This window comes from Dreissena polymorpha, chromosome 6 (genome assembly GCF_020536995.1).
Source record: "Dreissena polymorpha isolate Duluth1 chromosome 6, UMN_Dpol_1.0, whole genome shotgun sequence".
In the NCBI taxonomy this organism is placed as follows: domain Eukaryota; kingdom Metazoa; phylum Mollusca; class Bivalvia; order Myida; family Dreissenidae; genus Dreissena; species Dreissena polymorpha.
Genome location: NC_068360.1, coordinates 32,139,310 through 32,157,953, shown reverse-complemented (window position 1 = coordinate 32,157,953; position 18,644 = coordinate 32,139,310). Strand labels below are relative to the sequence as shown.

General features: G+C 31.3%; 1 protein-coding gene across 5 annotated transcripts in view; it reads right to left on the bottom strand.

The window, feature by feature from the left end:
- Positions 1–17,708, bottom strand: part of LOC127834837 (uncharacterized) — a 30,121-nt gene extending 12,413 nt beyond the window's left edge. Inside the window, exons 1-7 of one of the 5 annotated variants that reach the window (XM_052360897.1) lie at positions 17,602–17,708; positions 9,434–9,581; positions 6,420–6,469; positions 3,364–3,506; positions 2,130–2,347; positions 1,292–1,453; positions 987–1,109 (exon numbers count right to left, since the gene is read on the bottom strand). In XM_052360897.1, coding sequence (XP_052216857.1) covers positions 987–1,109; positions 1,292–1,453; positions 2,130–2,347; positions 3,364–3,366 — 506 coding nt within the window. In that variant the 5' untranslated portion in view covers positions 3,367–3,506; positions 6,420–6,469; positions 9,434–9,581; positions 17,602–17,708. Of the gene's footprint in view, positions 1–986; positions 1,110–1,291; positions 1,454–2,129; positions 2,348–3,139; positions 3,336–3,363; positions 3,507–6,419; positions 6,470–9,433; positions 9,582–13,496; positions 13,619–17,601 lie in introns of those variants that run through there. The other 4 variants (XM_052360898.1, XM_052360901.1, XM_052360900.1 and 1 more) reach the window with 4 other exon arrangements.
- Positions 17,709–18,644: the final 936 nt, after the last annotated feature.

Below are 18,644 nucleotides of genomic sequence, written 5' to 3'. Positions count from 1 at the left end.
ATCAATAATTGAGACCTCAAAATATATCACGAAGTTTATATATTGTCATACAAGAACAAGTGCCCCCATCCCTGGCAGAAATATGCTTCAAAGAACAGGAGCATAAGGAAAAATGCTCTTACTATGTTTCATGATGACTAAACAAGAAATTGACTTCGATAGTAACTTTAACCTATTTTAATAAATTGTACATAGTGCGGTAGTTTTTTGAAACAACGTGACCCAGTATTGAACTCGGCATTGATATAAAATTGCCAAATGTTGTAGCCAAGTATGACAACGAGTGTGCAATACATGTGACGTCTATAGAGTAAATCAGGAAAATGTTGACCGAAATTGCACGAAGGACAAAAGTCGATCACAATCAAGCAAGGCATACAGAAAACACCGTTATATATATATATATATATATATATATATATATATATATATATATATATATATATATATATATATATATATATATATATATATATATATATATATATATATATTTCCATTGGAGATTTTGGCGTGTGCGCCAATCTACGATGCAGAATGAAGCAAATATACTATGAAATCCCCATCAGGATGGTTCATTCATAGTTACATATCCTTACCTAACACCGCAAGGCATCTTCAACGTTGGAACAGTTTACATACACAGAAGGGACAATTTTACATACATACATATTTACAAACATGAAACCATAGTTTTATTTGGGCCCGATCCGATCAGGATTCATAAATACCCTAACACTATGTTAGAAACACTGCGGAAATTAATATATATATATATATATATAACAAAAAAACATACAAAACATATAGTGGACGAATGATATCAACTTTTTATTTGATATATATATATATATATCAAAATATATGATATAAAGTTTATATCATTCGTCTATTATATTTAGAAATGTATTTAAATTATTTTTCTAAGCTTACACATCATAAACACATAAAATTCAAGACCTGTTATTGATAGTGAAAACATTTACCTGTCCGATAGTGCCAGTTTCTCTTGTAACGCTCTGGTAGCACAATACAATTTATTGCGCATACAAAAAGTTTTTAACGGCGCCAGTGATTTGTCATGTTCAGAAACAAAGGACCAGAGGTCACTAAAAGGCGAAAAAACACATTTACACATGTTGTACATTGAGAATATACAACAATTAAACATTTTATTCGATACACTAAAATATCATCTATTCGAAACAATACAATTATTAAAATTAATTGATTGCAATAATTGATCTTAAAAGAGAAATAGAACGAGTACATGGTTTAAATAACAACGTACCTGTTGAATACGATGCTTGCGATAGTTTTCAGATTTGACATGGAAGAATCAATGACTTCTTCAAGCATTGTATCAGTGACAATCCAAATTGTGCGTAATGAAGGCAGTTGTTGTTTAAAGAAAAACATCACTCGCTCAGCTGTTCCACTTATTGAAATTTTACTAATCATAAAGAACACTTACTGGTTAAAAATAACAATATATACACACAAACCATATTCGTGGTATATTATAACTTTTCGAGGGCAAGTGCATTAATTTAAATAGATATGTTTTTACATAGATACACCCTACCATACATAATATTATATGTAGTACAAAACGTAACAATGCAGAACAATAAGAAACAGTTTCATCATTCTGTGACTATTTTGTTAAAATTGAATTGTTATGAAAACATGGGGCGTACCTATACTGTCATACAATGTCAAACCGTTTTTTAAATATGTGTATTGCGCCCAGAAATATGCTCATTTTGTTACAGAAAAATGTTTCTTTATGAAAAATGTAAAAGTGAATGAAGTTTTTGTTAAAATTTTCTTACTTAATGCAAGACGCTTTTATGTCAAAATAACGAAATGAAAAAACCCAAATGTGTTCAGTTACGTAAGAATCACGGTAAAATACGTGATAACGTATATTCGGCTTTTTTTTTCTATTGACATCTTAATACGAAAATAAATTATTTGGAATAACATGATATGAAACAAAAAGACATTTGAATGTATTTAGAGATACTTATCAGTATAACACATTATCATAACGCGTTTATTGGGTTATGGAAATCAATGTTTGCGAAAATAATGTAAATAAATATCAGTAAATTCGTTTTACTTACTCAAACGCTGTATTCCTCAGATTGCAAGAGAAATTAAAGACGTATAGCGAAAGACAAACTACGAGGGCGATGGTTTGTAAGGAACCACATTTTCGACCACGTTCATCACACTGTGTTATTCTACATCCATTGCTTTCAGAGCTGGGTTTTTTGCGACTCGTATAGCTGAATGTTCCAATTCTACAGCGATACGTTTGAATATCTACCCCCATGATTTTCTGCAAAAACAAATATTTATTGTGAACAATAAGAAACATGCATTACAAACATGAATTTATGTTTATGCAATGCAAAAAAATCATATATGAATAACGAATAATGCTACACAAAGTGTGACATTGGTTATTTCGGCATAATTTGAAAAATAATGCGTGAACATTACCAAACAGATTAGGGAAACAATTGTCTTAATGTTTTATTTGAGAAAAGGAAGGGAAAGGAGGAAAATCAAAAACAGGTTTTAGAACGGCGGTCGGTAATAACAATTTAAATTTCACAATAGCACAGAGTTTAACACGAGTAATGTATATATATATGTATAAATTAAACGGTGTTTCTCTTTTCATTGTTTTCATGAGTAAGAATGCATTAGATCTACTTATATTTCGGGCTTCAAACGAATAGAGTTAAACCCACAATCATATCATAAATAAATGATATATTCAAATTTAGAAATTATTACATCGATACAGTATTCTATTAAAAGTAGATAGGTACACTTATTTGTTGTTTTCATTTGTTAACATGTTGTTTACATTAAACAAACAAGCATTTATCGACACAAAAATACGTTGTTTATATATGACATAAGTTATTTAAAAGCAAATACATACTCATTCATCGTGAATTGCTATTTATATATTTAACTACAAACTGTTACGGTTTACATAAATGAAAACAAATCGGATTTACTACATTTGTATACAAATATGTTCAATTATACTTCACGCATACGAAACAAAAGTACTTGCTTTGGCTTGATTTAATTAAATTTAACTGTTGATACTTACCACACGCCGATTAATAAATTAACTGTTTACATTAAACCAAGTTCAATATGAGATCGTTGGTCGTATATAAGCAATGTTTGACGAATAGCATCAACATTAAGTATACTATTTATTATAATCAACCGCTATTTCGATCCTTTGTTAACTTTACTTCCTGGTTTGCATGAATCATATCTTTTCTGGTTACCGATCTTTACTTTAAGATCTCATCTGACTTTATGTACCATCGTGCCTATCGCGTTACTCAGCCTATCGTCTGCTCAGCCAATAAACCCTTATCGATATTTTCCGCCCCCTGTACGTCGATAATCCAAACTGAGTTGGATAATTCAAACAGAAAAAATGTCTGCCAAAACTGAAACTGAAACTGAAAGGAAGGTTATTATTTTATAGTTTCTGTTTATTTAGTAACTATAAGAACGTAATTTTTCTACACATGTGAAAATGAATGTCTGACACACACATGCGTTTTGGGTTTTGCAATGATTTAATAGTTTTCTAGTAAACAAGGATAAATTCGTTTTCTGAAAACGCTAATTTTCATGAAATGCGACCTATGTGTTGAATTATTAACACGTTTATTGACAATAAAGCGAGCGAAACTGTAAAATACATATGCCAAATTATATCATGAATGTCCATTAAAAATTTACTTTTTACACCTAGTGTGTTTCTGTGTGAAAAATCATGTGTTTACAGGACGGGTATAAAATTTTATTAATAATTCCAAACTGATATGAACATTTCTGTGGATAAAAACCAAACTCAAAATGGATAATTCACAAACTGCGATGCATTCAACGTGTTTTCCAAAGGCAGGTTGGATATTATTCTTTGAAAACAACGATTTATAACCCAAAACTCACACGATGTGTATAATGGAATATAAAATACTTTCAACGATTATCAACATTAATTTATTTGTTATTAGTGAAATCAATTTCAACGGAACATGCTTATATATACAATTGACATTAGAAGCACAATAAGCATGCGAAATTTGCATTCCACGTACACAGTAATGCCATAACACGTGTTCCATGTCATTTTGGATAGCATGAAATGCATAGAAATTTAAAAAAGTCCCTACTATATTTAATCACTTGATTTAGAGGGATTCGAGTCGAAGCTGCAGTTTAAAGTGGCACTTGTCCCGCTGATTCATGTTTTTGTCACCATATTAGAGGTTTCGAACATTATTTAAGGCATTACTGATCTGATTCATTATACATTATATCAGAAAGATTGCATCGAATGGTACACACATATTAAAGGGGCATATTGACGGCTAGTAAAGCATTTTACTTTCCGAAATATATTTACATATTGAAAAGAACATATTAAATTATTTATCAATACAAACAAATATATTAAAAATCTTCTGTAAATTATGTATTTTAATAATAATAATAATTTTGAACATTTGATATTTCATTATATAAGGAAAAGCCGTCGATTTGCTCCTTTAAAATGGTGGCAAATAGTTTTAGAGCCGGGGCTTGGGCACATAGTATTGGCTTTATTTCGCTACGTGGTAGGACCAGACTGATAGTGGCATGCTTATTTATTTTCAACATTTGAATTTAGTTTTATGAAATATACATTTTTCAGTACAACTCATTTGGCGGAAATGGAGTTCGATCGGCATGACGAAGAATTTGAGTTGTCATTTCAAGAAGAAAAGAAGGAAAACAAGTTTTAAATGAAAAGAAAACAAAATCATTTTTTATAATGATTGTTTCAGAATGTGCTAAAATGCTTTTGTTGTCAGCAATTAAATAAATCTCGAAATATTTTACAAGAGTGTTCATTTTACATAAATCTTCACATAAAGACATCTGGCAGTTTGGTCATTATCCATCGACTTCCTAATGCTAGTTTGGAATTATCCATACACTAGTTAGGTCATTATCCAAGTTGTATATTCTTGTCCCAAACAAATACAGATATATTGCGTTTTCGAGCATTTATGCCAATCAAATTTTTTTACATACATTAATGAAAGGTGCATCCAAGTATTAAAACATTAAAAACATTCGATTATAATTGTTTTTGGCCTAAAAATTTCGACAATTTCATTTACTTTTTCCAGATTTTCAAACATGTTCATTTTATTTTGACGTTATTGTTTTTAATTGTTATGGGTTTAGTAGCCCATAGTATCAGGCAAATAACATTTTATAAAAAAGAAACGTTTATTATGTCACAACTAGACTTATATAAACGTGTTCTTAGAAATAAATTACTGGAGTCTTTATTTCTGTCGCCATTTGTTTCAGTCTGAATTATCCTACTCAGTTTGGATAATAGACGTTTTTGTGTCTAAGAAGTCTATCTTTTCTGTATTCCATCTTAATTTTACTTTGATGTTTTGATGTATTTGTTAGCATAGTCGAAAAATTTCATGAGTTCGTCAATTCCATGTGTCCATAGTCCAAAACCATCATCTATGAAACGTTTATAAAAGTAGAATGAAGATGGAATACAGAACAGATGACTTCTTAGACACAAAAATTCAACTAGAAGATAATAAAATAACAACGGATTTATTCTCAAAACCACTCGATAAACATCAATATGTCCAATATGACTCAGACCATGCAACAAATGTGAAGAAGGCAATACCCTATGGACTAGGAATACGTTTAACAAGAATATGTTCTGACGAAAACAAATACCGACATCGAAAAAAAGAACTAAAACAAAATCTACAGAAAAGAGGATATCCAAATAAATTTGTAAACCATGAATTATCAAGAGTTGAAAATTTAAATAGGAAAGACTTACTTAAGAAGACAGAATCAAATAAAACAGCCAACAAGAGAGTACCACTAGCTATAACTTATTCCAACAACCTTCCAAATATCCACTCAATAATTCGAAAACATACCAACAAACTATATAAATCAGACAGAATGAAAAATGTATTCCCAGAGGTACCAATAGTTGCATACAGACGAGATAGGAATATCGGTGACATTTTAGTTCGTAGAAAAACAAATAAAGAAATAAACAAGCGTTTTCAACAAATACCAAAATCATGCAAGACTAATTGTATAGTATGTAAAATGTTGAAAAGAGGTTTGCATAACAACCCAAAAAGTGAAATTCCAAATGAAGCATTAACACAGAACTGTTATATTTATAACTTGGTGTACGGTATATTTTGTATCAAATGCCAAAAGATGGTATACGTCGGAGAGACAAGCAGATCGTTAAAGGAACGTGCCAAAGAACACGAGGCTGACGTGCGGCTACGAAGAGAAAAAACCAATCTCACAACATTTCATTGGTGCTGGCCACAGATTGCAGGACATGGGTGTATCAGTGCTATCACAAATAAGAGACAGTTCCCGTTATTACAGATTTATTAAGAAATTGGAATTCATAAAGAAGTTTGAAACACAATCACCAAATGGACTTAATACAAAAAATCAACTTGATGTCCTGCTACGGGAAACTATCTAGTAAAACATATATGTAAAACACATTTTATATTATTATCAACATATTTGAATGTAAAAATAATAGTACTTTATGCAATTTATCTTATCCATAATGTGTATATGATAGAATAGCAAGAATATATGATTATTTAATCAAATATCATCATAATATTTTACGTAGATATGGATAGAAATAATTAAATTCATTAAATAAGTTTACCCTATTTAATATTTTATAACAAGTTTACGTAAATTATAATTTAATATGATGATGATTATTTTATTGTAAAATATCAATTGATTAAATATATAAAGCACACATTTGACATAAGATTGAGACAAAATATGTAAGTGTTTAAAGTCATTTAATTTTTGGCGAATTTTTACATTTTTTGGCACCATTTTATATAACGTCAGTTATGACGTCATCATGCATTATGCCGAAACGTCAATGAAAGGAGTATAATAAGAGAGTTATTATCATTTAATATCCCTTAGGATAATTCAACTGAGCTTAAATAGTATTTTCATTTGCTAAACTGTTGAGGGATTGTAGTTGGTCCTTAGAGATATTTGGTCGGAAGTGTTTCTTCTTGTTAGTATGTAGAATTTCATTCTAATTAAAAGTCAAGATCAAATCTTCCACTAGGAAGTGTAAATGTAGGTGGTATCTTGTTAAAAATTGGAAGATTGTTTAATTCATCAGTTTCAGTATTACTTTGTATAACGTTTTTATTCAGTTTTGTAACATATTCTTTTTAACGAAGTCTTCAGGTAAAAAGGAAAACATCTTTCGCTTATTGAATTTGATTATTGGATTTAATACGAGGACAGAAGCCTCATAATTTTCCTAATAAAATCAAATCACTGTATGTTAATGTACGGTTTAAAAAATTTAAAACGGTCCCCTTATCCTGCTGGATTTTTCTTTCCTGAAATTTTTATATTCCCGTCTGCTTTTGAATTTGCAAAAAGCCTTGTGTGTGTTTAAAATATCCGGAATAACACGTTTAAGCCAATCTGTACTCAAAACTTGAGACATATTTTTGCTAATGCGACTAACTTAAACGCAATATAAATCATGAAGCCTCATAATTTGTAATAAATAATGTTGATTATTGATTTATCTAAAATTATTTTCATTTTTAAATCTATCACAGAACAATACTACTTCACCTATTATTTTTCTGTAGATCCGGAAATATACTTAATTACAAATAAATATAGATTATTTAATAAGTTATTTTTCCATAGTCGTATAAAACATAATTATTAATGAAATTTCGCGCTATGACGATGATCTTTATGATTTCCCATTGTCTCTTGAAAACGTATGTTGCAGGGAATCATGTAACGATCATCTTTAGACAGTCATTACTGTTATTGGATGATGAGTTCACGCAAGAGTTTCAAGCTAACGTATTTTTGCAAATGGGAAAGAAACGGAAATATGATAGATATTGCAAACTACTATGTGTTCCTAATATTGTCTTAAATACGTTAAAGTCTAAATGTTAAACAGTTCATTTTTAATTAAAAATAATTTATAGCACATACATGGACCGCTTTCTTCCGAGTACGCAAAATGCTTAAAATACTAATAACATTTTCTTAAATGAACTTGAACATGTTGGCCTGTCTCTTCATTCGTTTCTACAGATTGTTTACAAACAACATGTATTTTCTTATACCATCAATTATTGGTTAACCTGACTTTCGTTGAAATCGAAGCAAATGCTCAAATATAAAGAAAAATGAGCATCATTCATAGTTAATGTTAATAAATAATGCGTAGTGCGTACTAAAGACTAAAAATCAAATAGAAGCCATATGACAATCCTTGTATATTAATATCCTCTCCACTCCCGTTTTGGCACTTGTATGGCAGTTTTCAAACTTAACCATAGATACATGTACATAGAAAAAATAAATTCGGAAGAAATTTATTTACCTTATTCCGTTCCGCTATTTGTATTTACAACAAAATCAAACTTAAATTAGTACTTAAACTAGCTTTTAACCGTGATGCTCTTTCTGCCTTAAAACGATGAGCTTATAATCGAATTCAATTAAGCCACTGTATACATTTAACACAACAATGATGCATAACTCAACATACGTACAGAATAAAAACAAACAATCAATGCATATTTTAAGGTCCAACCAAATATGGTTAAACGAAAACAAAGTGGTTAATATTTCTCGTACAGTCGGTATCCAAAAAGATCAGTAGAACAAGTTAAATGTATACCATTTCCTAACCGAATGTCATCTCAATATGCGCGAGCTGCAACTTCAATATTTAGATTTACTGAATTCTACGTTATAGAACACCTTGACAATCAGCAAACGTATGTTCTTGTATGGCACTTTATATTATAAAGATTGATAAATGGCACATACGTGACAATAGATATGAACATATTTTTTGCATTAATGAACATCAATTTTTAACAATATCTTGCCCAATTCGTACGTTTTATAAACAGAGAATGTGAGAGAATGAAACATGTTAGCTCAAAACATGAAGAAATAAATTTTAGCATACATTAAGGCACACATGGTGAGGGTGAACATAATTATAATGCGGTCTATTCGAGCGGGCTCTGCAAGTAATTTGAACGGAAACACATATTTGAGGTCCTAATTTTTGATGACGTTTATTGCGTATTGCATAATATGTTATTGTTATATTGTTATTTTCCTACATTAAGAGAGAAACAACACTTTTTCAGCCTTCGGTTATGTACATGCCTCGACAAATGGGTGTACAGTATAAACATGTTAGCCATTGAGAGTGATATCGCAATATCATAGGAACACGCGTGTCAATCAGTACAGCACTTACCGTTTTTATTAAATACTGAGTCAGGCGAGTGTGTGTGTTTATCACAGAACGATTGTGGAATTTAGTCCGTGATGATATGGTTGATGGACCAATCAAAGCAGTCTTTTATTTGGCGGACAAGGTGTATTTTTCATCTCGACTCCGTCTTCTGGAATAGAGAATAAGCATAGACATGTCTAAGGATGGAAGTTGCTGTTTAGTGTTACCAAAGTCATGGATAAAAAATATGATATATATGGACCATCGAGTTGGTACAAATGGTTTTGATTCTGTAACATGCAAGTTTTTTCTAGTATTTAAAAAAACAAAGCTCGTTACTTTGTTTGTCTCTTCAGTTCTTTCGTTCTACAAAACTATGCAAGATGTACAGCCATTCTATAATTCAATACAGTTGCATATCATGATTAGTTTACACTATACATTGTACTTCTTCATGTTCTTTTTTTAATAAGAGGTATGAAAACTAAATGTTAAAAGTATTTTGACACAATACTTCGAAACAATACCTTAATTGGCGGAAATATTTCATGCACGGGATTTGGAATTTTTGCTTACAACTGGACAAAGGCCAGTGACTAAAAATTCTTTTTAGCTCGACTTTTCACAAAATTGTGCAAGCAATACTATTCGCCATAAATTTGGCGTCCGCAGAGTGATCTTGTTACGGTAAGGTGTGCAACATCTCTATGCTACTGTTTCTACTATACGTATTCACACGAAACTTCACTAATATCTTTTGGCCACTGTATAAGATCAATTACCAAGTTTCATAACTCTGACCTGCAAGTTTTTCAGAAACGATACCTATTTTATACTTTCAAGTTTCATTAAGTTAAACGTGGATCTTCTTCATATCACTGTTGTACTATAAGTATACATTTTACTGTTCAAACTTGCATTCGGGGTCACTGTATGGGATCACTACCCAAGTAATATAACTCTGATAACCAAGTGCTATAACCTTGACCTTCAATGAAGCAGAATTATGTTTTCCCCCCTCCCAGTCGGGAGGTAAACGGGGCGTTACTGTAATAACCCTAGACATATGCCTGTCTGTCCGTACGTCTGTACCTCGGTCTGTCTATATGTCAACGCTAATGTGCGTTCATGCGACCTTGAAAATTGTTCAACGTACATCATTTAAACTTGCAGGCAATGTTCATTGTAATATAAGGTGTGTAATCATACGTTCAAAGTTTCAATATATTTATGACTTTATGATTATTATTACCGGTATATCGTATTTTCGAAATATGAAACCAGAAGGTTTACGAACATGATATACATAGAAATTAACATGTATACCACAAAAACTTTAAGTACATATATAAGAACCAACGTTTACCATTTAGTATATAGCTTTGAACGATGGTCCTCTAGAGAGTTTACTTATACTGTGCCCCTATCATCAAAACTTGCAACGCTCCAGAGGTATCATCAAAACTTGCCACGCCCCAGAGGTTTCATCAAAACTTGCCACGCCCCAGAGGTAATCTAATCATGTTTTCATTTCAACTTGTTACATTATAAGACATGTGGCGTTGGGTATTCTTTGTCACGGTTGTGACACGCTCGACTTAACCGTTCATACTTGGTCATAACTTGATGTTGTATTCGTGCACATGTAGGCCATGTTGGTCAATAATAATTTTTATATGTTTATTACTACATCACGAAACCAGGAATCCGTTTCGCTTCGTAACTAATGTGATCTTCGATTGAACATAGCTGAAATAATGAACGAGTCATTTAATAATTAATATTATGAAAATAAAACGGCGCCAATAATGGACTTACTTGACATAAAACAATAATCTGATGTTTTAAGAATTCCGTATAAATGTGCTTAGGCTAAACAAAAAAAAAAACAAACACCTTACATCTATCTTCCTAACTCAAATGAAAAGGTCAAACTTAAAGATAACATTTTGCGATAAAACAACTTTTTGGAGATTTTCTAGCCTGTAACTTTGGCATTCCATCGTTCAACAAATGAATACCATCATAAAACGACGCGTCGAGTATATCACCTGTCTTCCTACTGAAAGAATCTAGGTCACACTCAGATGGAACATGTCAAAATATGTTCTTCAACATCACGTTGTATAACAAAGCTATTATTGATACAAAATACAAGTATTTATATTTTAGTCAGAAAACTGTATTTTACTCGGTTGCAACACGGTCAATATGCATTTCAAACCATTACTATATTATATACACAAGCAAGTAATTGAAGTAAGTACTCGCAGCCGACATCTTAAGTCCAACAACTCGTTGAGCTATGTATATCTTATTGCGCGAATAGTTTTAGTGTGTCACTGCCGATAAGTACACCGATGTTATAATTACCGGTAGATAAATTGACACATAAAGAATTGAAAGAAATGTTTATCTCGCTTTGTATGTGTTTTCTTATCATATTGTTCTGTATTAATGGCTATTCACTTCCGATGAGTAAAATATGAAACCACCATCTTACCCTAGAGAGTCACTTGGTGTAACGGAATTACATTTAACAAAAGACTCAATTGATCTCACGCAGATATTGTGACGCTTATGTTGTTAAAGCGTTATCTTTGTAAGTTGATAGACGGAAGAATAGTGCACTCGAAACATGATATACAATAATAATGAATGATTCGTATCGGTTATTCACCTACGTTAGTCTGGTTTTAAATTCAGTCTACATAAAAAATTGGGGTGTTTTTTTTTCAAGAAACACAACTGTTCGGTAGGACCGTAGTTCTTAAAGTTTACCTACGCTGATGTGTTATCCCTATTGCTATTGAAGTCATATGCTAAAAGGTCAAGGTAACTGGCGCTTGTGAACTTAGTATTGGACGATATATAGATAACACTTTGACCTACGATAATTGCATATATGACGTCTGTTACATTCATGTATCTTATTATCTCGACGTGGTACTGTAAATGTCATTGAAATCAAATGTTTTTAAACATGATACATAAATGAGTATCTAATTTAAAGTTTTTTCCGAGCTAGCGTTTTAATATGTTATATTTTAGTATTAAGGTAGCGCACCTCTAATGATTTCCCGCGATTTCTTCGAAGGTTGAAGAGCCTACTATTAGGTGCCGTAGCCTAGTCGTTAAGGCAATAGACTAGAAATCTTTTGGGATATTCCCGCGCAGGTTCGAATCCTGCCGACGCGTTTTATTTATTGTCTAACGTAATTTGATTTAATATGGCATATAAGCTATATTTTTTGTTAAATATGTTGCAATTTTTATGCACATTCTATAATTATTTAAATTAAAACAACGTTATGGCGAAATTGGGTGATTTACTGTTGAAAATACGAACCATGCATGTTGCATTTTTATTTTTATTTCAAAAAGTAAGCGGTAAATCTTTCTAGTTCTTGGTATTTTTGCTGTATATAGTGTTTCTATAACAACTAAGTTTAAAATATGACTTAAATGATACTATTTTGAATTTTATGACACTTTGTTTTTAACCGACCCAATTTTTACTTGGCTGAAATCACTTACATTTCATGGCGCTCTTCCATAGATAAAAATTTGTAAAAAATAAATGTCTGTAAAAGAATACTTATTTCATCTTGTTTAAACTTTAAACACCGTTACAGCATCTGTACACACCAACTGCATGCCCATATTTGGAAATTTGAATGAATTATGGAACTTTTATATACCCCAGGGGTGAAAATAAACTGAACAAAAGCCGAGCGTGGGGGTGGTTTTGAAAAAATCGGTATATTTTTTAAAAAAGCATGGAAAGCCTACCTACACATTTGCATGTAGTTCGGTGAAATGATGCTGATTAAGAAAATAATTAATTAGATTATATTTGGATATGTGCCCATTAGAGGTGCGCTACCTTAAATTAAAGGAAGAATCTTCGGAATAGTTGTTTCATACACACTTATTCATGCGATAAAACAAATCACTGAATAAAATGAGAAAAAAAGCTAACTTCTTAATACTTTTATAAATATATAAAACAATTATGTTTAAATTAATACCAGAATTAAAATCATTTTATATATTAATTAGCCTACGCAAAGCTCGAACGAACCTTATCTTGTTTTCAATCCAGATTTGTATACACAGCCCTTGAAAATACTTCCGACGGAGTGTCATGCTGTTGTCATATGCTTCAAAGTAAAACACTTAAATAAGTGTCGGTTTAACAGTTTTGATCTCATCTCCAAGATATTCAATCTTGTCATATTTTATGCGTGGGAGGCTTAAAGCAGTACAGCTTGTGTTTATGTAGATTTTGACACATATTACCGATGCCTTTAACCTATTTGTTTAAACATTTTCTGTTGAAACAAATTGATAGTTTGATAAATATACCCTATTTGTTTGTATACTTATAACTTTAAACTTACTCGCTTTCATAGTTTCAGGACACTTAAACACAAAAAAATATGTAAAAAGTACTCGATTCATTTTAAACGTTTTGAAGTTATGCTTCAATAACGCTTTAGACGCGCGTGTGGTTTGTGATTTTTTCTAGGGAAAGTTTGTGGCTTGGCTAGCCCTAAAATTGGTTTACCCTCTCCCCACGCTTGTCATTGCCAGTCTTAGACGATGATCCCAGTTTTAATTATTGTAGCTCTATAATTTGTGTTAATTTTATAAAGTCTGGGGTAAAGGATTAAAACTTGGATCTCCGAATTGAAACGGGACATTCAAAGTATTAAGGGTCTTGTCAAACACAAGATGCAATACTTAATAAAGTCTTTATTTGGAAAGTAACGTTTTCACGATGTTTTTCTGAAACAACTATGTCCAGAGGCGTAACATCACTAGAATAATAGACTTAACAAAACATTACAGAAATAAGTGCTTTTGGACCATCTTGATCCTCGTGTTAAAGGTAAATGGCTCTATTTCCTGATACAACTTGAATCTATACATGGATCTTCATTCAAAGCAAAGCATGTGAGCAAAATAAGGAGACACAAAGCAAATGTTGTTGGTAACAATACAAACGTGGCGTGCATTCTATCAAATCTTTGATTTGCACGAAATTCACTTCGACTATTAGTGAAAGATTATATAGGAGGCCGAATAATAAAGCAAGTACAGATTACAGTATAATTTTATATGATTATATGATCACTAGCAGCAAAGGCATATTTACCTCGGCAAACATGCTATTTCTACCAGTTCATGTCAGATAAAAGTCAATGAACTGTAGCCATTACACGTGTTTTATGAAAGTTTTTATGGCAGTTAACGCGCATTTTCAAAGTTTAATGTGCCTCTTTCATGTTAAGCTTTGAACAAAAGAAGGTTTTTTATGCTAATTGTAAAGAATGCAGTTTCGTATATTATGAGACAAATAGAATATGTGGTGGTAGGCTCCATATGATCAACAATGCAGAAAATGAAATGAGTCATTCACTGCTAATCATTTTGCTAACGTAATCATTGCTGACAGAGTTTATTTTAAAGTAACGTAAATACTCACAATCAACGAATATTTATCAAAATATTTTGTAACAGAAAGTAAACCAATACAAAAATCAGTATTCCCTATAATAAAATTTTAATAATGTAACGATATAGTTGGTATGGTAACATAGATTTAACGAGATACACAACTCTCGTTTTCACTTTTTTTATGGCACAATATATATTTTTTTAATTTCCTGCAACGATATCTATTCATACGACACACGAACATTAACATGGTACATGAACATCTGTTGAATATATTGTCCCACACATAAAACAACAAATAGCATTTTGAACCTCCTTGAATCCATATTAACAGACCACAGTAAACGATTACAGTTTTTCTATTGCTATAAAGACCATTGATTTGTCATGTGTAAACTTTATTTTTCGAAAAAGTATACCAGTGTTCATGGGCTTTTAAGTGTTTAAAGTACTCTGTCCTACCTATAATTGACACTAACGTTTGTATAACATCGAAATAAAGCTAAAATAGCGTCATCCTCGTTGATTATTATTTTTTAAATAATTTACTATATTATATTGATTACAGATTTAAGCACACGTGGGTATACGTCAAGTCTAAAGTACAGAGTGTAATTTGTAATGTTGTACCTTAAACATTATAAACGACCGGATAAGTACATGAGTCACAAAAATCAAGTGATATGAGCTGGTAATATTTGACAAATTCTTTCCGTACATAACGAACACTGATGATAATTGCTCACTTGTAATTGTGATGTGTTTTTGTTTTATTTTTGTTTTTGTGAAGTGTATAAGCAAGAAACATTCAAGCACTATCACATTAAAAGTGCTTTGATTGTATGTAGGACTTTAAAAACATGAACAAGTACACGTAAATTTGTTTGTATACATCTAGTTGACAAGTTGTATTTTATAAAAATCTATTATGAGTTAATTAAGAGTTATTTGTTGTATTAAAATTAAATGTTTCATCGGAACAGTGCTGGCGAGGTTCTTTTAATAGTGAACACAAGTGTAAGGCTGGTTATTTTGCTTTTTAATTTGGTCTTAAAGCGAGATACTTGTGTATAACTTACTTGTCATATATCGTTCCATATTTGTGAACATATTGTTCATTTCAAATAAATTGTAAACATTAGGTTTCAAATATTGTGACTTATAGTATATGTCACATTAGGTAAGTGCAAAACCGTTACTCACGTTTGAAACAATATAGGTAACACGTGTGGAAACCGGTAGTGCTGAGGGAATGTTTACATGATTTCTGTTTGAGTGCAGTAATGTTTTGGTGCATGGTGCATATTATTCATTAAATATAGTTCCAATGATATGTTGTGTCATAAAACTAAAAATCTGTTATATGGCACTAATTTTGGTACTAGCCTCTAGTCTCACATATTTGACTTACGTATTCATGCTCAATTACAGCATGCCTTTTTGTCCGAAGTGTACGGCCATATTTTACTAACCATCTATATATCTTTAATGTAATGTTATCATGATCGAACTAGACTTACAAAAAAATGCATATGTTACATCAAACAAAGAAGGCATTTATTTTGGCATGCGTTACCTATAAATACACACACGTGTCAACTTTTTAAAAATACGTGAAAGCTTCGGTGCGAAATCGATGCAAAAATGTTACATTATACTACTATCTATGCAAACGCATTGATATATCAATTCAGTAACAATAAATTACCGTTATTTAAATCTAATCATATTAAACATCATAAAATTCATTAATTTGGTTTAACTTATTTTCATACATTAACATTTTGTGTCATTAAGTTTATGTCTGTTGTTGCGTTGCTTTTTTCACCTTACTTTTTTCTCCTTAAGGTTGTAATAAGATGTTTTCCAGTTTATTAGGTTACTTTATTAATATGTTATCCAAATCGTTATTTGTGCATTCTATTAACATATTGTGCTTAAGTTCAAAGTGTTTTAGTTAATTGTATTAAATGAAAGTATAGGAATCTCACGGATAGGATTCTACATGTATATGGCATTAAGTTGATTTGTTTACGTGCGATCAACGCAGTCACTATGTTTAATCAGACAAGATATTAATTTTTATATCAATACAAACGAAAAGTTTTGTTCTTGTTTCAAATCCCGAACATACGTGTCTGCAAATACCAGTATTAAGAGAGTCAATAATGTGGCATACACTCAATTTAATATTGATTTAGCCATGTGTGTATTTGTCTTCAACTATAACCGCGTGACACACGCGTGCTTTTTTCCTCGCTGTGCCAAATAAATAATCCCCTAAAATATATTCTTTATCTCACTCGATACTGAAAATAAATTATTTTCTATCCAACCTCATACAAGTTTACTTTTAGGAAGTTTAATTTGTTTACTTTAACGCAAAAATTTAAAGTTAACATTACAATCCATACATACATTTGCATTTATTAAAAAGTTCACAATTAAAGGCGTATCAATACGATTTAACTCAAAGTAAAGCCCCAACATGTATATGTGAAATATAGACAGTTTTAAAGTATTAAATCCTGTGTGATAACAGAATGATCAATACACTTGTCAACAGCTCAGATGATGATGTATTATAATAATATTATTAAATATTAATATTAAATTATTTGATTATTTAATATTAATATTATAATATTAAATATTCTAAGTTCATGTTACAAAGTGTCACAACATCGAGGTTAAAATTGACCTAATCTTAATTTGTTCTTACCTACCTGAGCATGTCTCCGAAACATATCCGTTACACATGTTTGTTTTGTTTGGTGTAAGTGGTTGTCTGGTTCTTTTGCCACTTTTCAGTGCGTTTAAATGTCCATTGAATCAAAATATGTATTCTAAAAATATCAATTTATAATAGTATCATTAATATGGTATACCTAGGTTTTCCAATAATTATGCAACTTTAAGTGGATTATGTTGTAGTCTAGCCGGTGTAATTGATAAAACGTAAGAAAATACGTGGCTACATGTTTATAAGTCCCCTGCCGGTGAAACCGGATAGGGACTAATGGTTTTCGCTCTGTGTGTCTGTCAGTCTGTCACACTTTTCTAGATCCTGCGATAACTTTGAAAATTCTTCATATTTTTCATGAAACTTGTAACATGGACAGATGGCAATATGGAGATTATGCACACTATTTTATTTTGTCCCATACGTCAAGAATTATGGTTGCTGGTTGCTATGACAACAAATAGATTAGATATATTGCTGAAAATGTTGGATCCTGCGATAACTTTAAAAGTTTTTCATATTTTTTCAAAAAACTTCAAACATGGACAGATGACAATATGAAGATAATGCACGTCATTTTATTTCGCTCCTACGTCAAGAATTACGGTTGCAGGTTGCTATGGCAACAAATAGACTAGATATATTGCTGAAAATGGTGGATCCTGCGATAACTTAAAAAGTTCTTCATATTTTTTCAAGACACTTGAAACATGGACAGATGGCAATATGAAAATTATGCACGTCATTTCATTGTGTTCCTACGCCAATAATTCTGGTTGCTATTGCAACAAAAACACTAGAAATATTGCTGAAAATGATAACTGGAAACGTTCTTCATATTTTTACCCATAATATTGGTGCAGTTTCAGACCTTGCCATCACTAACCTACCCAGAAATGTTTGCACAGCTGTCAATTCCCCAGTGTGTAACTCTGATTACCATGCCATCACGGTCCTTTTGAAATTAGACATGAATACATGTAATTAACAGGTAAACTACATTCTTTCAATTGAATTTAACAAAGA